The 23,630-nt window shown below is 48.7% G+C and overlaps 1 protein-coding gene across 12 annotated transcripts in view; it reads left to right on the top strand.

The window, feature by feature from the left end:
- The window catches only part of DLGAP2 (DLG associated protein 2), an 817,721-nt gene that overhangs the window by 165,003 nt on the left and 629,088 nt on the right, over positions 1-23,630 (top strand). For 10 of the 12 annotated variants that reach the window (XM_070599096.1, XM_070599101.1, XM_070599105.1 and 7 more), the window contains exon 3: positions 17,560-17,614. In XM_070599096.1, the coding sequence (XP_070455197.1) occupies positions 17,560-17,614 (55 nt within the window). Of the gene's footprint in view, positions 1-57; positions 686-17,559; positions 17,615-23,630 lie in introns of those variants that run through there. The other 2 variants (XM_070599109.1, XM_070599108.1) reach the window with 2 other exon arrangements.

Genomic DNA, 23,630 nt, shown 5'->3' with positions numbered 1-23,630 from the left:
GGTTGGTTGAAGCCGCGGCTGTGGATCTCGCGGGAACGGAGGCCGACGGCACCCTGCGAACGAGCCGCGTGGTCTCCGTGCTGTGTGTCGTGGCTGGGTTGCCGGCTGATTTTGTGAGCCCTGCGTGCGGTGTTGACAGGCTGCGTTAGACTCTGCTCTCTTGGAGAAGAACGGCTGTCTGTCTGTGGCCTGAGCGGAAACTGTTTCTCCCGTCTGGCGACCTCTGCCTGCCACGTCCCTCCCGGGGTCGCTGCTCTCCCCTTGCAGCCGCTCGGGGCTGTCGCGTTTCGCTTTCCCAGAGTCGCTGTGGCTGAGTCTCCTGGGCACCGTTTGGAGGATAAAGATTCGTTGCCCTCTGAGTAAGCGGGCGGAGCCCCCAGGGGACGGTTGTGAAGACCACCTGGACTCCATCTCTTGGCTGCACAGAAGTTTAGAATACCGATCCTTGGGCATTTAAGAAAAGCTAAGTTTAACCAAGAGCAAAACACACACCGCACGCTCGCCCCGTACTGGAGCAGCATTTTTCCTGCAGGACTTTGTGGAGTCCTTAATATGCTGATTGTGGCTGTCCGTCACCGAGAGGAGGATGTAAGACTCTGTTTCCTCAGCTGCTTTGATCATGACACTCTTTCCCCCCGGGGATATAATTTGGGAAACAGTTTCAGCCTAGAGGAAAATTAGAAATGTGAGTTGTCTTTGGTTCTCTCCTGTCCTGTGTGTCTACTCAGCCCGTTTGTGATCGTTTTTCTTCTCTGGCCCCTTGAATGCATCTCCTCTCCTCCATCACTGCAGTAAGTTGGTCTTTCATCATTTGACTGACATGCCGCCAGTCTTACAACTGGTAAGGTTTGTCTTCCCTCTGCTCTGTCCTCTGCTCTCCTCTCGGAGGTACAGCGCTCAGGTGCAAATCTGACGCCGGCATTTCCTTGCGGATTTCTTCAGAGCTTCTCCATTGCTGCGGGACGGAGCGAGACTCCAGCACAGCCTGTGGGCCCTCGTAACCCGCCCTCCCCGTGTCTCCAAGGGCCTGGCCGTCTGCTGTTTGTGGACGCTCCACCCGGTGCCCACGCAGAGCCTGTCTCCACCCCGAGTCTCCTGTCCCTTCCTTCTGCGCCTTCACTCGAGGGCGTGGTGCTCTCACTGTTCTTCCTGGCACTGTGGCTGTGCACCCGGGGTGACCTCTGGGCGTTTCCTGACCCACCCGGCCGGCACACCGCCCTGGGCCATCTGCTCCCTCCCCTCCGTCCTCCTACTCCTGGGGGTGTCCGTAGTGTCCGGGGTCTGCAGGTCTGTGTCCCCTCTCCCGTGCTCCTGTGGGACCGGCGCTCAGGGTTTGGCGTTGCTCCCTCCACCTGCAGGCGCTCTTCAAACATTCGTGACAGAAAGAGGGGACTTCTCTTCCAGTGTGATGACGCTTGCCTCGAGGAACGGAGGTGTGAGAGGACACGTTCGCGTCCCCAAGGCGGCTGCGCTCCAGTTAGGGGACACAGTTTGGGGCACTGCAGTAGGCGGCAGCTTTTGAAAGTTAAAGGTGACCCATCTGGCTTGAACACGTCAAGGAGGGTGTTTTATTTAAGCTTAATTTGGAAAAATGCTGGTGCTCAGTGGACAGAAAAGAGGAAGAAAGGTTGCTGGCGGGTGGGGATTGAGAAACAGAGAACGTCCAAAGGTCAGGCGGGTAGAGAATGTAAATGGGCAGCAACAGTGAGGAGCGTGCGGGTCAGAGAGGCCTCCAGGACGGCCCCTCCTGTCTGGGCTCAGTGTCTGGGTGGACGGGCAGCAGCTGATGCTGGGGAGGTGGGGGCTTGAGAACACGGTCCTTCTCTCTCACCCCAGATGAAGCAGCTGCCGGGGCCGCGGGGAGTGGAGCCCTTATCCGTGGGGGCACAAGGCACCCCTCTGTCTCCAGGCAGATGTGGAGGCCGGCCTTGGGGTCTGGGGCCTTCAGAAGGTGGCTGATCTGGGGAGCACATAGTAGGTGGCAAAAGGCTGGGAATAGCTAATAGAAATGATAAATAAGGGGCTTGAAATGGAAGAGTTGCATTGCAGAGGGAATTCTAAAATATATTCTGCAGTGAAAAGTATCAGAGTATTGCAGTCAGCCCAGGAGTCGGGGAAGGACTGTGGAAGCATCTGGAAGTTTCCACGACGGGACCAGAGGTAGAGAGTGGGGAGGGGGCGTCCTCAAGCTCTCGGCTGACTGTGCCGCTGGACTTGGGTGGGGGGAGCACTGTGCTTTCGTGTGGTCGGACGTAAACGTGCGTTTGAGTGACAGTCCTGGCAAAGGCTGCCTCTCACCCATGAGGACGCCTGGTGTCAAAAAACAGAAAACAGCAAGTGCTGGCGAGGATGTGGGGAAGCGAGCCCTGGGCACTGTTGCTGGGAATGTGAAATGGTTCAGCCGCTGTGGAAAACAGAACGGGGGCTCCCAACAAATTAAAAATAGAACCACCACATGATCCGGCAATTCCACCTCTGGGTGTAAACCCCAGAGAATTGACAGCAGGGGCTCAGGCAGGTGCTTGTGCCCCGTGTTCACAGCAGCGTGATTCACAATAGCCAAGAGGCTCTGGCTCCCGCGGTTACAGAGACTGAGGCTCCTCGCTCCGTGCGTGTGTACGTACATATATGTGCACATGCATGTACATATACACACACATGCTGTGTAGATCCTCTCGTCCAGCTGGTTCTGTTTCTCTGGAGAATCCCGACTAACACGACGTTTCCTCCATTCGGTGGAAAGGAAGACAAGCTCGTGGACAACGCGGAAGAAGGAAGGTGTTGTTTTAATGGAGCCCAGGCATTGGATGGCATGAGCGTGAGCCGTGGTTTATGTCAGTTCCCGTGGTCTGTGCTCCGTTTCCTTGCACTGCGCGTAAATTTAATTAAGTAGGTGGAACAATGTGCATCCTTGTTAGAGCAGAAAAGTGGGAGGAATGTGTCGTGAAGGAGGAGGTTCTGGTCCGGGTCTTGGGCAAGGACGTTCCACAGGCGTTGGCCCGGGGCCGTGGGCAGGAAGTCCGGCCCTTGCAGTGGACGCTGTAATTCCCCACAGAGTCCAGCTGCCCTCGAGTCTGTGTGTCTGTCTGTGCCCCTACTGACCATGGTTCTTCTGGGAAGCGTTTGCAGAGCCCGGCTCTGGGCAGGTGCTGTGCCCACACGGGACGTGGCCCATCCCTCCTGCCTCTCCCCCGGGGGCACGAGGCTGCTGTTGCTGGGCGGTGCCAGGCCGTAGCCCACCCACCGCTCCCCTGTCACCCGGGATGTCGGCATCAGGGAAACGTCAGCGGGGTCAGCACACTTCTGTGGGCCGTTGCCAAGGAGCTGGGAGTGAGGCTGGTGTCCATGTTTCATAGAGCATTCCCAGCCGCATTGTCGGTGGCATTTGACGAGAAGCCGTCAGCCAGACCGGCTTAGTTCCCGCAGAGAAGAGCGTGGCTGCTGAAGTCCGTGCTGGCTTTGCTCGTGCTGTGCAGCCTGGAGCAAGTCAGTTAACTTCTCGGTGCCTCCGTCTCTTCGCCTTTAAAGTGGGGAGGTGACTGCGTGCCTCACAAAGCTGCTGCAGAGATGGAATCAGATGATGAAAGTCGTGCGCTCGGCGTGACCATCCCAGTCTGAGGCCGGCAGGGGGCCGAGATAACCGTAGGTCCTTTATCCATGGTGTGTCCACAGCCGTGGTGCCCTGACCGTGCAGATCAGGCCTCCAGCCTTCACCTGATCATGGAAGGCACAGCTGGCTCCCCCAGGACTGCGGGGGCAGAGGGACTGGCCTCCCCACGTTGGACCCCACCCGGGACACAGCCGGTCCCTCCTGTCCGCTTTGTCTGATGGATCCTTCCATGGACTGTGTTTGTTAAAAGGGCTGTGGATCCACGGAAGTGTTTGAGAACCCCTCACGTATGTTTTACTCCAATTACTTCAACAGACATTTATTCAGGGCCTGTGATGGTGGCCCTGGGGACAGGGATACGACAGTGAACCCGACAGAGAGAGGCTGGCTCCACAGGGCTTCTGTCCCAGCTGGGCAGATGGAAGGCAGACCAGCGAGGTGTACCGCCGGGCCGTGTAAATACCGTGAGGGACTATGCAAAGCAGAAGAAGGGATGGGGAGCGGTGCGGTTGTCATTGATCGAAGGATGTCTCCCTGACGAGGCCGCCTGGGGTGAGGGTCTGAAGCGAGCTGTCTGTGACGGTGTCCTGGACAGAGCTTTCCAGCAGAGCGCAAAGAAGCACGTGCCAAGGCCCTGGGGTGTGCCTGGCGGGTGCGGGAGCTGCACAGGGCTGGAACAGCTGGAGCTTTTGAGTATGGCGGAGATGAGTTGCTCAGCCACATCCTTTTGGGCCTTTGAGGACTAAGTGCTCTGAGGGGTCATCAGAGCATTTTGGGCAGAAGAATGGCTTACTGTGACTTGTGATTTAAAAGCACCGTTTTGGTTGCAGTATGAAGAATAGATCGGAAGCAGGTGAGAATGAAAGCGGAGAGACAGTCAGGAGGATGTTGAACTAATTGAGGTGAGGTGAGAGGTGCTGACTGGGGTGGGCAGTGGTGGGCCGATGAGACGTGGTCGGATTCTGACTCTGTTTTGAGGGTTTGCTGAGCAGGTGACGGACTGAACGTGGGTTTGGAAGAGGAAAGCAGGACTGTGCTGAGGACTTGGCTCCAGGGGAGTAGAATGGTGGTGCCTGGGGGCTCTTGGGGCGGGGAGGTTATTGTTTGGGTGGGCATGTTAATTTCAAGCTACCCCTTGGACATCCACGTGGTGATGAGCAGGCCAGTGGGTATATGGTCCTGGAACCCGGGAAAGAGAAAGAGAAAGCTTGGGGCTCACTCAGAGAATTCGAGTCTTCAGCACACAGGTGTTTCACCACCAGGGCCCAGGTGTGGTGACCCGGAAGATGAATGCAGACCGAGGAACCGGGGGCTGTGTCCTCGGCACCCAGAACCAAGAGGCGGGGGGAGCCTGAGGAGGAGCCTGAGGAGGAGACCGAGGAGGAGCCGAGAAGGGAGGGATGACGGCTCAGGGTGGGGGTGGGCAGGGTGCCGACGGAGAGTTGATCTTGGGCCTCCTTCAAAGGAGTGTGATGGTGAAGCTGAGGAGAGTGGTTTGCGAGGGGTTCTGGCACGGAGAACCCGCGTGTCGCTCAGAACCTTCTGGAGAGGGGCAGTAGCTAGACCGGAAAGCGAATGAGTTACTTTATAACATTAAACGTTGACTCTTCAGAGAAGATAATTACCATTATTTTCACAAGAATAATGGAGCCGTTTGAAGCCCCAAAACGTTTTTGAAACGTCGGTGGCCCCACTTCCCTTTGCTTATTACGTGGGCTGAATTCTCTGGGGCACCTAAGGACCCCGCATTAAGGACCAGGCTAAGGACCAGGCGCATTAAGTGGTGGCCCGTTAATGGGGACGCTAAATGACCAACAGCCTAAGTGATCGGCCTGTTAAAAAAGTTAGAAGTGATGATTCTTATAATTTAAATTTTTATGACTTTTCCAATCTGTTTATCAGAATATAAGCTCTTCATTAGTTCTTAACTTCGTCAATCAGTAGTTCCTGAAATTTAGAAAAAACAAGTGCGAGCGCCAGTGTTGTGAAACGGCTGCTCTAAACTCATTACGTACCGATTTCTGCTGTTTTTAAGCTCGGACAAACGTTCTGTAGAATTAACTTAAGTGGTCTCTTTTATGAGAATAGAAATATCAGCAACTTTTCTCGGTCACTCTCCATGTGAAACGGGGATCATTGTTTGGGACGAGGCGTGGGCGTTTTGGAACTTCCTGTGCAGAAGACGAGTGTCCAGTTTTTGGCTCTCAGAGACGAGGTGTTTGACTCCTCCCTGAGACTGGACAGTCAGGCTGTTCCGAAGGGGTTAGTTTTCTAAGTCGAGGTGACCCTCTCACCACACCAGGAGCCTGGAGCTGCCTCTGCAGATCACAGAGGTTTGTTTTGAGCCAACTCAGGAGGAGGACCTCCCAGCGGGTCTTCAGAATCTCGCGGCCAGAAAGGAAGGACTCAGAGGGATGTTGTGAGGTGCCCGCCTCTGGTTTGCCTCAGGCAAGATGCAGAAGCTCTGACGGAAGGTTCTGGAACCCCCACAGGAAGAGGGAGGGCGAGGCAGACATGGTGGCCGTGGTGCCAGGGCAGGTGCAGACCCTGCCCCCGTGCGGGGAGAACCTCCAGCTCCTCCTCTGGCCTGTGCGCTTTGTGTGGACACCGCTGTTGATGGTGTCTCTGGTTTTAGAAGTCCGCCCCGGTGCCTCATTTCCACATTTGCTGCCGTTTGTCCCCCTCCTGCAGCCTGGGTCCTCTGGCAAGCTCGCGTAGTAACCGTGACCCGGGAGCCAGTGTTGCTCCTCCAGGCTGCCCACATCGTCTTCCAAGAAAGATTTGCTTCTTCATAGTTGTAAAAATCATTGTGCAGCTTTGCCATATATTATTTTGTGTGAGTTAATTTTAATTTCACTTAATTTACACAGGTACATGCTATAAAAGTGAGGTAGTCTCAAGAGGCGTGTGATGAAGAGCAGAGTCAGCTGCTTCACCCTCCCCCCCCATCCCGCTCCCCTGAGGCCCTCGTTTTTCGTTCTTTTACCATCCCCGTCTCCTAACTTCCCGCTGGGTGGGTGGTGGATGGGGCGAGCTCCCCTTCAAACACCTGCATTCCCCTCCCCATGTGCTCAACACGGTTACGTCCTGATCTTTGGATGAATACTAATATGTCCTTAAGAAAGTTTAAAATGTCCAAGATGCCCATTTGGAATTAAAGCACTTCTAGACATTTTTACAGCTTTCTCATTACAATTTATCTACACTGAACTCATAGTCTTTGCCTCCTTATTCAAAACGCATATCCACAAAACCCAAAATAGAATCAAACTCTGGATTAAGAGCTGGAACAAAATCTGAGCAAATTCTGGCCGGATCCAGAGTCACTTTGTGATACGATGCTTACCAGGGGCTATGAAATAAGGAGGTAAGTCAAATGCTTATATTTAAGTGACAATAATCAAAAATCATCCTGCTTTCTGGATAAATTAAGTTAGTGCTTATATCACATTAAATCACAGGATTATGCCGCTTTTTTGTAGTATTTTTCGTTCATTGTTAATTGCCTTTTTTTAAAAAAAGATGAACTCTGCTTATTCTTTAACGTCGTCATCACATTCCTCTCTCTCGCGTCCGTATGTTCAACATCAGTCTGCTTTTCGCCCTGGGATGGTCCTCCTGGTGTTCTCCATCCTTCTCCCGTTGGCCTGTGGCCCAGGCGCCATGTTGGGACCACCCTCCCGAGAGCTCCCTGAGCCTTCCCCCAGGAGGTGCTTGCTTTGAGAATCCCTCTGCTTTCTTCTTGGTGGTGGAGGTTGTTCTCCAGCAGCTTCCTGTTCACTGTTCTGTGGGTGCTTTTAGAAAGTCACCAGTTTTACTCCTTGCTCATCTGATAGCGTCTTCTTTCATTGATGGCTTAAGATGGGAGTTATTTTCCATCAGAATTTCCAAAGCACGGTTCTTTTATTTGCTATCTTCTAGTATTTTCTGTTTTGGTTGCATTTGGAACCCATCTTCAATGCTGAATTTTCACTATTCCGTGTTTTCCGGTGGCCATTTGCATCGACGGTGCTCCGTGCTCACTGGGCTTGTTGAACCTGAGTCACGTCGTTCAGACACGTGGTGAGGTTGCTCTGCTCGGCACTGTCCCGTGTGTCTCTTGGATCTTTTCTCTGGACCCCCTGTTGGTCAGATAGTCTATTTGCTCCAGGGATGGCCAAATAATTTCATATTCCCTCCTTTTTTTGCTTAACTCGTTCTATTTTTTCTACATTCTGGGGTGTTTCCTTGAACTAATTTTTCTTTATTTTTTAAAATTTGCTTTTCCCATTTTCCATTCCAAAAGCTCTTTCTTATTCTGTGAATTTTCCTTTTATGAGCATGGCCTCCTATTCTCGAGTCATGGACACAACATCCCCTCTGTCTCTCTGAAAGATTAATTCTCATTATTTTAAAATGTTCTCTGGTTTCCTGTGATGTTTCTGTTCGCTCTAATCTCGTTTTTTGCCTGTTTTGGTGTCTCGGAGTGGGGGCTTTCTTCAAACGTATGATGCCCTCAGCTATGAGCCTTCATTACGTGTGGGCATCAGACGTTTTCGGGGGTCTTTCTGGTGAACCACTGGGGCTCGTTGGCGGTGGATCTGCCTCCTGGGGGTCTGGGGTAAGCCAGGGCTGTGATGGGGGCCAGCGCTGGGAGGAGGTGTTTCCTCTGGGCCCATTTTATTTTTCAGAGAAGAACATTCCAGTCTCCTGCTGGGGTGGGTGGTGGATAGAGTAGTGAAAGCCCAGCTGTTCTCACTCTTGAAGAAGGTGGGAGGAGGTGGAGGGCAGCGCTGCTGAGCGCACAAGCTTGTATGTAATTTTCTGATTTCATCCCCAAACCCTGTGTTGCTCTGGCTGCGTGGGGGGCGGGGGGCCTGGAGACCGCTCACTCTGGGAGGTCGGTTTCCCTCCTACCTTCTGAGACCCTGGTGCCCCCAGGCCTGAGCTGCTCCAGCCCAGGGCTCAGGGTTCTCGTCCAGACCCCGCTCTGGAGAAGTCAGGCCCCCGATTTCCAGCTCTTCTAAGGAAGCCCCCCGTCTGCTCTTTATTTTAAAAAATACGTTGAGATCTTTCTCATAGTTGCTCGCACGTTCTGTTCCTTTTGTGAATGAGTTTTTACCTCAGCCATTCTGCCAACTTAAAATCTTGTCTGACTGGGTGCCTTGACAGGACGGTTTAACTGGATATATTGCAGTGTTGACTCGAGCCCTCGCGATATATTGCAGTGTTGACTTGAGCCCTCGCCTGTGTACCCGTGGTTCTCAGAGTGTTTCCTGGCGGAGCAGCATCTGCATCACCCGGGAGCTGGTGGAAGTGCAGATTCTCTGTGTCTGTGCTTAAAGGCGCCTGCAGACGTTTATTGAAGACTTGCAGTAGAAATTTTTTTTAGCAGCTTTATTGAGGTATAATTGATATTCTAAAAACTGCGCCTAACATATATGATTTGATGTGTTTGGATATATGCCTACACCCAAGAAACTATGGCCACAATCAAGGTAACAAACACCTCTGTCACATCCAGAAGGCTTTGTGTCCTCGTTTCCCATGGTGGTAAGGACACTGGACGTGAGCTCTGCCCTGGGCTAGTCTCCACGTGTACGATGCAGGGTTGCTGACTGTAGGCTCTGTGCTGCACAGCGGGTCTCTGGGACTCTCTCATCTGCTGTGATCAACAACGTGGATGAACCTGGAGTCATTCTTCTAGGGGAAATGCTAATTCCTGGCCCCAGGCCTCCTGGGTCGGACGCCCCGGGGTTGCCCAGCTTCAGTGTTTCACAACCTGATTCTGGGGCAGGCAGAGCTCACACACCTTTGCTGTGCGGGAGGGCGCCGGTTCACCAATTATAACACACGGAGCATTTTTTGATCCTTGTGTTATTTCCATCCTACGACGAGGATACTGATGGCCAGAGGGTTTAAATGACTTCCCGCAGCACAGGTCCTGATGCAGGCGTCCAGGCTCCTGGCCCCTTAGCTCCACCACAGTTCCTGTGTGTGTGCTGTGCACTGAAGGTTTTATGTAATGACAGCCTAAAACATTAGTAACAGTGGCGTCTCCAGCCCTTGCCCAGCCATCTCCAGTCCACCCTTCCAGGTGTCTAACGCGTGTGAACTCGTTTAAACCTTACTCATTTAATCCCGGGCCAGCTGCTGTCAGGCGCCTGGAGGAGCACACGACTCGACCCTCCAAAGCCAGCAACGCTGAGAAGCGGAGATGCGGGATCTGTGAAATGCACAGATAGATTGCTGGGCTGGGAGTCAGCACATGCGAGTTCTAGTCCCAGCCCTTATCCGGCTGTGTACACTCCAGCGGGTGCCTAATCTCTTAATTACTTTTAATACCACATGAGAGAGGACAGGAGAGAAAGCGTTATGCAACAAATATGAGAGTCATTAAGTCCTGGCATTGCCAACGTGGAAGTGTCATTAAGTCTCATTTCATAAGAGACCTGTGATGTGGCATCTTCTAGGAACAAACCTGAGGCGGTCTCTTCAATGTTAAATTAGCCAGGAAGAATTAATTGAATGCTTATTAATGTTCTTGACACTCTGAAGAGTGCGTCTGTGTCTCAGACGCTCGAGTGCTTTGAGGAGCACGTTGGATTGCTCGCTATTATTTCACATCCTTGAACAGCACACCCGAGTCCTTGTTGTAGGAACTGCAGAGAGTGAGTCTCTTGGAGCCAACTGAAGTGATGGTGCAGGAAGGAAAAGGCACCAGCCAAGAGAGAGGATGGACGGGGACAAAAGAGCAACAGTTTTTAAAAATTTTATATTGGAAATAATTTCAATTATAAAAGTTGCAAAAGCAAAAACAGGACAGACAGCAGGTGAAGCTGCGAGCGGTCAGTGTCTCTCTTGGAGACCCGGCCGCTTCCTCTCACTGAGATGCTCGTTTTGGTCACCCGTCTCTCGGGTGATGGGTGATAGAATGACTCTTCTTTTTCATCCCTTGTGGCTCGTAAGCCGTCTGGGGGAATTCTTGAAAACCACGCAGATACTGTGCCCCTCGTCAGAAGTCCCCCGGGGGTGGGAATGCTTCAGCATCGATAGTGTGTGTATAATCCAAGAATGGGCTGACGTACCAAAGACACATTCACAGAAAGGAGATGCTCAGAGAAGGTGACAATGGGACAGCAGAAGGTAAAAAATTCATTAGCGGGTTGGAATATCAAGTTGAGAGAACTTTCCAGAAAGTAGAACAAAAGGACAGACAGAAAACAGAAGTGAGAAGTTAAAAAAAATTAGATCGAACATCTGAATAATACAAGTTCTAGAAAAAGAGAAATATTTTCAACTTGCAAGAGTTGAAGGACGTGAGTTTTTGTTATTAAAATTATATATGTACAAAATTTTAAAAGTCAAGTGGGTCCCAAAGGATTAAATGGAAATACAGAAACCCCTGCATATCTATAGTATTTGAATTTCTTACAAAGAGAATGAATGCAAGAACTCCTGTAATTAATGGGCAGGTGGAGTAACCACAGAGGGGTCAAAGGTGGAATTATTGTGATGAGACGTATACTTAATAGATTTGAGAGGTCCTGGATGGCAGTTCAGAGAGAGAGATGCTTAAGCAAATATCAAGTGAGATTGTGAGGGGAGAGTTTGGACCTGAATTTAGAATTAGTTGGTAAGCAGAGGGAAGATCGTCAGCAAGAGCACCTGGGCGCCCTCATGGCGACGATGCCCCCGATGTGTGAGCGTTTGTACGGGCCAGGCTCCCTGGTGAACACTTCACAGGCGTCCTGGCACTTGGTAGCCCCACTGCCCTGTGAGGTTGTGGTCGTTATTCCCGCTTTACAGACGGATCCTGAGATTCTGAGTGAGTGAGCATTTTATGGAGAGTCCCCCGGCTCAGGTTGGGGTGAGAGCTGCTGGATTCCACTGCCAGTTTTGCTGTCTCTGTCACGGGAGTCACAAATGGGCGGGTGACCTTGGCGAGGGGGAAACCTGGATGGAAGAGAAGGGGCCTTTCCTGTACTGGATCCTCGAGATGGACATCCTGGAGATGTTCTGCGGTGAGATGAACCGTGGAGCATTCAAACTCAATGCCGTCAGTGTTGAGGCTGCGCGGGGTCCACGAGCAGGGCGAACAGTCAGGAACATCATCCTCGTAGCTGGTGCAGGCAGGGTTAGAGAGGGAGAGACTGGCAGACAGGACATCAGCTAGGAGGACGTTGCAGTGTCCTCATTGCAAGTTGATGACATGCCGCACTGCCAACTGAGAGCTGTCGTGTCTCCCTCTGACTTTCTCTAGCAGTGAATCTTTTCCTCCCATGAGCCCTGGTCCCTGTCTACCTAATATCAGTCATCTTTGAGTCCCTGCCATGCCTGGCACGTAACAGGCATCCTGTTGAATTCATGAGTGAAGACATAGAATACAGCAGAGGCGGAAGGGACAGACTCAAGGGCAAACCTGAGGGTTCGGGGAGGAGGTCACAGGACCTAGGAGCATATTGCAAACAGCTGCGGAGAGGGAAGACTTCAAGGGCCTCAAAAGTTGCTAGCCTGGCGAACACAAGAAGAGGGATGCAACCTGAGGGAGAGTCTGCATGCCAGGTTCTAGGTAAGGAGCATTTAAGTCAGACACAATCCTAGACTTGTTGGAGAGGGGAAAACACAAGGAAGCACATGGCTAAAATATAAGGAGGTGGAGGTTGATAAAGGAGCTAAATGCAGTGGGATGGCAGTCACTCCACGGTGGGCGGGGGGCCTTCCAGAGGAGGGGATAAGTGAGCTGTGGGTCTTAGGAGCTCAGGCAGTAAGTTACATGCGGGTCACCAGAATCCTGGTGGATTCCTTTGTGGAATCTTGCATGTTCTTTGATTTTGTTCATGGCAGGACTTTTTTTTTTCTGAGCTAGCATCCAACTTCAATCCTCCTCTTTTTGCTGAGGAAGACTGGCCCTGAGCTAACATCTGTGCCCATCTTCCTCCACTTTGTATGTGGCACATCTGCCACAGCATGGCTTGACAGGTGGTGCAGCGCTCCGCACTCAGGATCCGAACCTATGAACCCTGGGCTGTCGAAGCAGAGCCTGCAAACTTAACTGCTGTGCCCCCGGGCCAGCCCCCATGGCAGGACATTTTCATCCCTGATTTCTGGAAATAGTGATGAGTTGGTTGGGGCAAAAGATTTAAAAAAAAAAGGATGTTGCATGACATTAGTGACCATACTTGGTAGTAGCCAGGTTTGGCTGTGGAACAAGCCACGTGTAAATGACCTACTGACTGGCTCAGAAACAGCTCAAGAGCAGGACAGAATGATCAGAATCACGGTGGAGCCCTCCAATGCAACTGAAGGAGTAAATAATACCACTGCCAATACTACCACTTAGTGACTTGCTGGGAAACGGCGTGGTTAGGAAGGACACCAAGATCTCCTGACTCGAATTCCCTAACCGCTGAGTTTTACTGTATGTTGTGGGTTGAATTGTGTCCCCCCAAAAAGATATGTCGGGGTCCTCACCTGCAGTCCCTCAGAACATGACCTTATTTAGAAGTAGGGTGTTTGCAGATTTAACCAAGTTAGGCTGAGGTCGCTAGGGTGGGCTCCAATCCAGCGTGACTGGGGTCCCTATAAGAACGGGGAGTTTGGACCCAAACACGTGTAGAGAGAAGACCGTGTGAAGACAGAGCAGAGACTGGCGTGACGCTGCCAGAAGCTGAGGAGCATCTGGGGCCACCGGAAGCCGGAAGAGACGAGGAAGGATGTCGCCAGCTCTTTCAAGGGGAGCAGGCCCTGCTGACAGCTTGATCTTGGACTTCCGGCCTCCAGGACTGCGAGAGAACACACTTGTGTTGTTCTATGCCACCCAGTCCGTGGCGCTTGGTTACAGCAGCCACAGGAAGGTCGCTCACCGTAGGGTAGAATTTTTCCCAATCCGAAGTGGACTTTGTACAGTAAACAGCCATGTTCTCTACTCTGGAGGTGAGGAAGGGGCCAGCGGGCAGCGGAGCTGAGCTGTTACTGGAGATGTCAGTGAGGGTGAGGGGAGGGCACAGAATCGAGCACGCATCTGTGTGCGGCCTGTTGGGACACAGTCCTCTGGATATGAGAGAATAGGGTAGGGTTGTGCGGAGACAGGCACTGTCTGGATGACCAGAGCCCTGAATTTGCCTCTGGGACCTTATTTTCTTCATCTGAAAAATAGTGCAAGTATTCGCTATCTGCGCTACCAATATGGCGGCCACAAGCCACACATTCACTTGAATGTGGCCAGTGCAACCGAGGACCTGAATTTTAAATTCGAATGGATTTTATTTATTTAAATTTATTATCCCCTGTGTCTAGTGACTGCCACGTTGGGTGAGCAGGAGTTGATCTGAGGGTACTACAACCCCAGCACTCTTGGCCCAGCATATCAGCTAAGGGAAACCCTGTTTAGGTTGGCACCACCAGAGAGGAATTTGGATTTAACGTGGAGTGAAACCTTGAAATTGGTATTTTGGGAACAGGTCGTCAGTTCGAAGAATCTGGACGTCTGACACAGAGGACATACCCAGGAATGATTTCATAAAGGGTGTGAAGTTGGTGTCGTGTCATGATTATGTGGGCAAGCGTTGACAGAAGACGGAAGACTCTGGCATCAGTTGAATACATTCTACTTAACCCAGCTGCTTGTGGCATGCAGAACACGGTGCCTCCCAATTATTCTTATCGGTTAAACGCTCCGATAGAATGGGCAGGTTGAGTGCAATTGAACTTTTAAAAGTGCTTTTGGGCAAGAAGGATAATCTCATTCTCCTTTGCTGTCTTCTGTAAATCCTTCAGAGAGGAAGAAATAAACCTATTAGAGCACACTCCCCTGTTTCCTGCAGCCGAGGCCGGGTGCGTGGCGGTGATGTGTGCGTAGCATTTTCAGAGGCTGCGGCTCCGTCTAAGATTTAACACAGGTGTCTTACCTGTGGCCATAGCTAGGAGGAACTTGTCAAGATTAGATGTGAGCGCCATTTTTGAGCACAAATTGTCTGCCCTTAGGAAAGTCAAAGTGAATTCTGCTATGGAGTGTTTATGATGTCATGGATCCTTGTATTTTCCTGGTTGGCCTCAAATGAAAAGAGCTACTTGGCATGTTCAGAAAAGGCTTGTGGGGTGGTGGGCAAGAGTGTTGCTTTGGTGGGACCTTGGATGGAGCGAGTGGCTGTGTTGGTTGGTAGCAGCGTGAGGCAGCTTCTAGGATGTTGGAGAGAAGCTGGAAGCTGGAACTGGAAGAATCAGCAGGGTCAGGCATATAGGGCCCAGTGAAAATTAACTAAGGGAAGCTGTGCCTGGGAACAATTAGGATTTCTTCTTAGAATCATCTGTCAAGTAAGCTTATCTACTTTTTAGTTTAAATCAGCTATTTCTTCCCTAACACAGCTTAGCTGTGTGACCCAGACCCCACAGGAGGGACTCCCACTTTACCAGTGGTGTGGGATTGACAGAGGCCTCAGAACCTCAGGGGAGAGGTGTTTGTAGTTCTGAGAACAGGCCCCCACCCCAAGTGAGAATCCCCGAATCTGAAGGAACCCCATAGTACTACCTGGACCTCTCCCAGGCGGTTCTGTGAATTGTCCAGAACCCCAGATCTAGCGGGTTTGATTGCTTGGGCTGCCACGTTTGAGAAGGGGCTTACTGGGGAGGGAAGCTGCCTGTGCTGAGCTATTTAGGGCTAACCAGACACCAGCTTAGCATCTGCATCTCACTTCCACCCCCAGTGTGAGCACATCATCTTGTTTCACCTCATATACACCTCCTGGTTGCCAGTTACGACCCTCTGCAAAGCTTTCATTATGCCACTCTCAGCTCGTTTTCCTCTGGATAAAAATACCGCCAACGCTACGGTGGATCAGCGCTGGTGGTGGCCGGTCTCATGCTGTGATCCAGTGGATCCAGCCTCTGTCTCCACACCTTCAAGGTGTGTTTGTGGAATGCAGTTGGCTGTATACGCTTGGAGCTAAGGATTGGCACTAGAGAAGCACCTAGAATTCCATCTTGAACATTTTTGTGGTCTATCTGTTGGCAATAATTCCTTAGAAAAATTAACCCAGCAGCAACACTTTCGATTATTTCATTGGGGAGGCATCTGCAGGTAGACCAATTACGTGGCTTTTGCAATGCACTGGGCTAGCATTTTCCCCTCTGGAGGTTAATGGGTGGTAGGAACACAAAAGTATTCTGTGGTCAGATAAATTTAACTGCAGGACTGGAGAACTTTATTATGGGAACTTGTATTTTCGTCCTCCAAGTGGATCAGATATTTTGCAGCATTTTTCCAACTTACAGGGTCATTTATTTCTTTTGAGGGAGACTTTCTTAGGTCTTGTGTTAACCTGTAAGGCCCTTCAGAAAGTGCTGGAAAAGATCAGTGAGCATGTGTGTTGGCCATGGAATGAGAAGGAATGCAGAGTCCCAAGGAGCCCAGGATTTTAGCCGTGTGTGTGTGCGTGTGTGTGTGATTGCATAACTCAACATCAAGGGCCACGGGTGGTTGAGGGAGAGAGAGTGTCAGAAAGGATGCCATGGTTTCAGACCTGGCTGACAGGGAGAACGCTGATGCCATGTACACAAGGGAGAGTCAGGAGTTGATGCTGTTCTTATCACAAAGTTTAGTCTTAATTGATCCCTGATTGTTCCCAAACTGTTGTTCTGTGTCCCAACTAGTCAACTTCATAGACTAACAGACATGTTTTTGAACTTTTAATTCCACATTTTGTACAGTGTTTACTAGGTACTGATTTGGTTATTGCTTTATTTTCAATCTTAGATTTGTTCAGAGTCACAAATTGGTAATACTGTCTTGTTTGGGTTTGATTATACTTGGGAGAGAATATTCTTTTTTTGGTGAGGAAGATTGTCACTGAGCTCACATCTGTGCCAATCCTCCTCTACTTTATGTGGGACGCCGCCACAGCCTGGCCTGATGAGTGGTGTGTAGATCCGCACCTGGGAACCCACAAACCCAGGGCCACCAAAGCAGAATGTGAGAGCCTAACCACTGAGCCACTGGGTCGGCCTCTGGAGAGAGTTTTCTTATCTCAACACAGAGGGATAGTGGATGATGTGGAAGGGAAGGGAATTCTTATTCCAGAGAAAACCTTCGTTGGTTTTCTCATGTGTTGATCCTATTTATTAGAACCTGCTGTTTACTCAGTTGGACGTAAGTTGGTCAAGGGCAAGCTGGTCCTGTCTTCTCCCTCTCCGCTGAGCGCATTGCTCCAGAATGAGTGACGCTGGCTTCTGGGCTGAGAACTTTGGATGGCGGGGACCACGAGGCCGAGGGATGGCTGCAGCTTCCTCCACAGAGAGTTTAAGAGGAAGCTCAGCCTTTACTCTAATTGAGTTTGGAAAGCATAGCCATCAGATTCCCGCAGAGATCTCTTCAGTTGCAAATTCTTTCAGTCTGTGCTTTGCAATTGCCTTACCTTGCTGAATTTTCTGGGGAAAGCCATTCTCAATTATTTTCACCTTTCTTTCCCTTATCAAATAAGATATTTCCTTCACCACCAAGCTGTGAATGCAAACACAGCCTTTTCTTTCACATTCCCTTTGTGACTCATCCTTGATGAAAGCATCTCTGCTGAGATCCTAGAAGACAGAGCCAGGCTACAGCCCCACAGTCCTCCATTTTCAGGGTCTAATTGCATCTCATATTTTAAAAGCCATCACGGAAACTGGCGGGCCATTTGCCTTATTGTAGGAGTCCCTTGAGTGTAGCTTTCCAGAGAGTCTCAGGACCCATTAGGGGCATACGTTAAACAGAACGGCATATATAATCAGCACTTACCTGATTCACCTTTCTGGTGAAAAATGTGTGTCATCAGAATTTCCCTGTGCTGTTTAATTTGTTAGATCGTTCTGGGCGTGATGACCTTGTGCAACATTGAACGACCTTATTAGAAAAACACTTGCAACAGTTAATGAGATGTCTTTCTCTACCTGAATGATGACCAAGTGTGTTTTATTTATTTGTTTTGGAACAGGTTTTGCCTGGCATTCTGCAGAAGCATTGCTGTATCTTACCAGACAGGAATACAGGTAAATACGTTTCCTTCTTCTGAGTTGAGATTATGGGTTTTATATCAGTGGGAAAATTGAGAAATATGATTGCATAATTTAGATGTTTTTGTTTTCTTGGTTGTTATTTTAGTGCAGGATTGTATTGTTGGTTTTGAAACAAGCGAAAAAATGGCTTATTCAGTCCTACAGTGAGTTGTAACCTGAGCTGAGAGATCTGTTTTTATTTGACAAAGGAAATAGATTTGGATGGTTGTCATCTTGGATTTTTAAGGGAAACTGGTTGTCTTGCAAAGGTGAATGTATTATTTTCAAAGTTGTTTCTCTTGTTGATTATACTTATTTATTGAGGAAAATCACCATCGTTGGCTAGCATGGAATATATTTGGAGTTTGTTTGCAATCAAGATAGGAACTGGCCAGATTTTATGTTCTTAAAACCTTCAGGATCTCAGTGAATGAAACCAGAGGGTGGATGTCTTTGGATGGGAAAGCATGTGACTGTGTAATTTCTCACAGATGTATGTGACTGTGTGTTGTAAGTGAGGTGGTTTGCATTACTTTTAAGGAAACACATTGGAGGGGGAAAAAAAGTCAAAAAAAAATCTTTGGAACTTTCGTTGTTTTAAAATTAAGAAACAAACAAAAAAGAACCAATCTGGAGTGTGTTATCCTGTGGATCTATGTCTCAGGTACTCTCCCGTGCAGGGTTTCTAATTTAAGGTATTTTCATCAAGTCCTGAAATGCCAAGTCCTGAGCAAAAGGCGGAGGATGCTGGTGCTGCATCTTTTCAGCAAAGGGTTCTGATGGAGCTTGGTCCCTCCTACAGTCGGTCGTGTCCTGTAAACAGGTCTGCTAGCATCCCAGGATACTTTTGTTGGGTATGAAACAGAGGTGTGCAGAAATTCCCTGTGTGTTTTTAGCTACAACGAAATGAATCATAATGGGCTCTCTGTGAGAATTAGAAGTATTTAATCGGTTGGGATTTACTCGGCTTCCATTATAAATAGCATATTAGCCAGCTAGTATCATTACTGGGGTACCATTCTTAAGTGATCAATAAGTTATTGGTTTATATCATACATTCCAATGTAAAACACCAGGTATTTTGGGAAAAATAGGATCTTCATTTTTTTTTTTTTTTGGCTTATGAACATGGAGAGATTACATCGTTGACCCTATTATGTTTCAAAAAAGTTCATGGAGTTGCCCGTGTTTTGTTTGTTGTCACCTGTTCAAATGGATCTTGGCTGCGAATTTGAGCATATTTACTGCCTATGGGGAAGTTTGCTTAGAACATGGCTGGCTATTTTTTGGGCCTCTGTCTATATTCTGAAAGTCTTGGTTAGTGATGAAAATATATGAACAAGTCACGTGTGAAGAAACAAAGATTTTTTTTAAACTGTGTCTATCAATGACAGTGAGTGTAACATGATTTACAGAAGGAATGAATTTTCTAGATTAGCTTATATCTTCCGGGTGAGTCATTACTTTGATTCTGAAAAGCATCAGAAATAATGATAAAGTTAAGTACTGTTCTGTGGGAATCTAAGTGGATTTTAAATATTGAAATGAGTTTTCTATATTTTTAGACAGTTTATGTAAGAAGTTTCAAGTTAGTATGGGAAATATTGCCAAATATGCTTTATTTGCTTTTCATGAGAATTCAAGTTATCAACCTCTAGAACCGAAAAGCTCCCTTCTGTTAAGACTTGAATATTGAGGACATTTACCAGGCAATGAATGTCCTTAAAAGTAATTTTATATTATAGAGCATTTCACTTTGAAGTCAGTTCTAGAAGACCCGAGGCTGTGGCATTAGGTATGGAAAAGGGAAGGAATTATATCAAAAAGGAAGAAAAAAGAGCTGGCTGAAATTATAAGTCTTCAAAGTATAAGTTCATCCCGAATTCAAAGGTTTGGCAATTCTAGTTTTTACCTTATAATTTGATCTAATATGTCCAAAGCTGCTTGATTATTTAGGTTGTTTGGAGATTTCTTCAGGCTCAGACAGTTCTTATTGCTTTTGCATTTTAGTGATTTTTGAGGTCCTTATAAAGTTGAACGTAGTCTGTTCTCACCTTGGTGGTTTTCTAGAAGACTGTTCAGGTGTTTGATTGAGAAGGTCAGCTTTGGAGAGGGTAGAAAGTTTGTGTGGGAAGGTGAAAAACATTCTGCAGGTGGATGGTGGCGATGCTGCCCAGCAACGTGCACGTGCCTCGTGCCACTGAGCTGTGCACTGAAAAATGGTTAAGATGGTGAATTGTATGTTATGTGTATTTACCACAGTTCAAAAAAAGACCAACTTTGGGATGAATCCTGACTTTCATTTTGTTTGCATTTTGAGTTTTACTTATTTTAGAAATGCTGTATATTCCGTTAACTTACGTATGTTGTAGCTGAATATCTGGAAAAAGACACCCCTGTTTCCAGGTGTTTTTCCCTGTTGTAGAAGTGGTACACCAAATAGAGCTGGCGACGAAGTAGGAGGGGCGACATCAGCCCCTGAGTTTTATGTAGCCCTTCTCTGAATTAAACGTGGCTACTTTTGAAAGACAGACATGTCATTTTCTCTTGCTATTTGATTGCTAGTGACAATTTGGGTTAATGATAGGAAGAGCTAGAGTGACGTCTATGGATTACCTCTGTATGCTGCCTTATTTTTCATGTTTTTCTCAGGAAAACTGAGAGTTGGGCAGATAAAGCATGTTTATGTTGTGAAGGAGAAACGCAGCCAGGGAGCTCCTTTTGCACAAGCACAGACACGGTGCACAGGCACTTCAGCTCTTTCACGTTTCCATTCTTCCCTTTCCTCGTTTGCGTGACTCCGCCCCCTCTTGTGTCTTGGGTTTGCCCCTTCCTGGGAGGCCCGCTGTGGCCGTCCGTGTGCAACAGGCACCTGCAGTGCAGATCCACCCACGAGGAACAGCTGACGAGAAGGGGACTTGAGTGTATGTCTGGGACTTTGGTGACCGTCTCTGGCTTGAGTCCAGCCCAACGGTGATTAGGATGGCTGCTGAGATGCGGGCCGTGGGTCCTTCCCGCCTTCACACCCCGCTCTGGGGGAGCCACCTCAGAAAGCCCTCAGAGCCAGGGCAGCGTTCCTGGACAAGCCGCTCCTTCAGTGGAGGGCTGGCACCTTGGCGTCTGAATCCTGGCTGGCTGGCTGGTCTCTGGTGGGACTCAAGGACACCATCAGTTAAACGAGTCCAAAATGGCGCTCATTCCTGTGTGGTTTAGAACCCTCTTTTGAGCAGTGTCTTCTTCACAAACATCATTTTATCGTGACTGGCTGTTTTCTGGACTAAAGTTGACCGCTCTTTGAGTTTTTACGGGCAGTTTTGTCCTCTAGGCACCAGAGCTCTCCTGTAGTTGCTTTAGTGCTTTTCACTGTTGAGTTGGTGGGAGGAGGAACTTGGATTCCTTGGTGTGAAATGTAGCACAGCATAAGTAATTAATCTTTCTCCTGCTCTTCCATGTCTCATAAGATCTGTACATAATTTATATACAACCAATATTAGGTAACTCATCAGTGGCAGCCTTCCATGAAAGAAAATGCAGCTTATGAAAACATATTTCCGTAACAAGGAGAATCTGAGCGGTGGAGAGGTTGGGAGCTGTCTAGTTCTTGGACGGTCTGGCTTCCTTATCTTGATCGTCAGTGGAGTTCCTTCAGAATTCACGTCATCTGGGAAAATCAAGCTTAGGCAGTGGTGAGCTTAATGAATTCTCTTTCATGTAGGCTGCCCAGTGGGCTGGGATTCTGACTCCAAGCCTGGCTGCCTCACAGCATTTATTCTCTATCAGGAGACAGCCTGTTTGACTGCTAAGAATAAGTCGAAGTTTCAAAGTGAACTGATTTTGCATAAAGCAGCAGCACTTACCTATGCAGACTTTGCTAATAACAGCTGCATCACGAAACCTCACTTAGATTGAGCACGCGGTGGTATTTGATTTTTGAGATACCTTACATCTCTACTTGGCACTGAATGCAAGATGATTGTGAAATAATTCTCATGTAACAAGTGGGGTGGAAAGACTTTAAATATTTTCCATCTATTTTGTGGGACTGATTTTTGTGTATTTGCAAATATGTAATGTGATGTTCACTGAAGACATGGGTGTTACGGACTCTGATGTTGGGTTCCTACTAGTGACGTGTGCTCGTCAGAGTTTACAGCCAACTCTCCTGTGCCTGGAGGGAGAGGCGGGTGGGAAGCCCTGGGGTGTGGTGTCTGCCGATTTCTGGGTGTAAATGCTCCCCGTGAAGTTACTGGATGTGGATTCGGGAGGAATTCTCCCCAGTCACTGTTCTCCCGAGCGGGTGGGAGCTGGGTCCATGTCACCACTGGCTCTTACCTCTCCGTCTGGTGTCTCCCCTGTGGGTTTAATTCAGGGGCTGTGGCAAAGGTGTGCTCTCTCCATGGCAGCAGGTCGTCCTCTTGTGTTTCGGCTAAATAAAATCTTGGATTAAAATTTAATGTTCGTAACAGGGTGTTTAGTTTAAAAAAATCTACGTGGGTTGAGTCAACATTTTTGTCATTTAGAGGTGGATGTTGAGTAGATATGCTCTATGACACAAGGTTCGAGAAGCCCACAGGGTGTAGACCTGATTACACGTTATTGACCTGTTCAGTGAGCAGGACTGACATCTGGACAGCCGCTGGGGCCGTGTGCAGGTGGACCTCAGAAAGGCAGAGGGGACGTCATCATTGAAATAGTGGGACGGATGTTGTCTGGTCGTCTAAATCCCTAAGTTTCTGTTGAGCTGAAGGTGTTAAAAAGCTTTTAATTTCCTGATGGACAAATGAAGGAAAATCAGTGTACAAGGTTGCTCTCTGTGCCACAGACCCGTCCACAGAAGTGGCTGTGATAACTGGTAGCAGTAAGAGGTTGGCAGTGGGTGTGTATGTGGAGGTGAAGCTGTTTCCTTAGTTTCATGCCTAACTTGCATGTGATTCCCAAAGATATATAGACGGTGATGTAACCTAGTGTTAAATTTAAGTTCTGACATTAATAGGGACATTTGCACGTGGCATTTTTATAGTGTTTCCGGTTTATAAGGCTCTTTCACATTAATTTTGGCTGGTCCTTCGACTTTCTTGTGAGATAGGCAAGACTGCCCTGTTTTGCTGAGGAGGAAGTGGGTCCAGAGGTCCCTGTGACTTTCCGTTGTCACACGGCCGATAAACATTTTACTGTGACTGAAATACAGCTCTTCACTCTGAGTCAGTACATGATACCATAAGGACCCATAAGAAGTCCTTAATTATCCCAGTGTGACTCTCCTCTGAAATACAGTGCAGAACAGAATGGTACCGACTGGGAATCCCGATGCTGGAGCAAAAGGGAGAAGGAGCCACCAGCACAGTCCCTGGAGCTTCAGGACGGGAGATGGGGGAGCATGTGAGATGGGTTTGTTACCAAAAAGATGCTCAGTGGAAAATTTTCACACATGGGAGGCTTAACTTTTTTCGAAATGTCAGGTAATGGCCTTTTAACATACTGGGTTAAAGATAAGATGTCACTTCTTTGAAAGACCAAATACTTCTAGTAAGTTTCTTTTACCCAGATGCTGGAATTATTTATAATACCCTTTTTCCTTTCCAAAAAGGATCGAGGTTGTGCAAACAGGATGCCATATGATATGATTCATAAACTAAGAATAACAAAGGCATCGCCAAGCCGGGCTTGATGAAGAAAGCGGATCCGTCAGCCGCACAGCTGCTGCTTCTTTAACCCACATCTCAGTGACCCGGTGCCGCCTGGGAGCGGGCAGAGCGTGTGTTCCTGCCTGCCCTCTGCCTGTGCACCAGCTGAAGATAGAAAAACGGGCTTCATTTCATAAACTTAAAATGACCTTATTAGAAAACTAGTTGTGCTATTTAATTACTGCCAGAATGAAAGGTTATGGATCCGTAGTTTTAAGACCAAACCGTTTTATTCCACGTGGCTGATTAACCCCAAGGGCCGACTTCTAGCCTAGATGGCATCTTTGTGCCAAGTGGAAAAATGTCACCCCTTTGGGAAAGTGAGA

Source organism: Equus przewalskii, chromosome 28 (assembly GCF_037783145.1).
Source record: "Equus przewalskii isolate Varuska chromosome 28, EquPr2, whole genome shotgun sequence".
In the NCBI taxonomy this organism is placed as follows: domain Eukaryota; kingdom Metazoa; phylum Chordata; class Mammalia; order Perissodactyla; family Equidae; genus Equus; species Equus przewalskii.
This window is presented reverse-complemented; position numbering and strand designations above follow the sequence as displayed.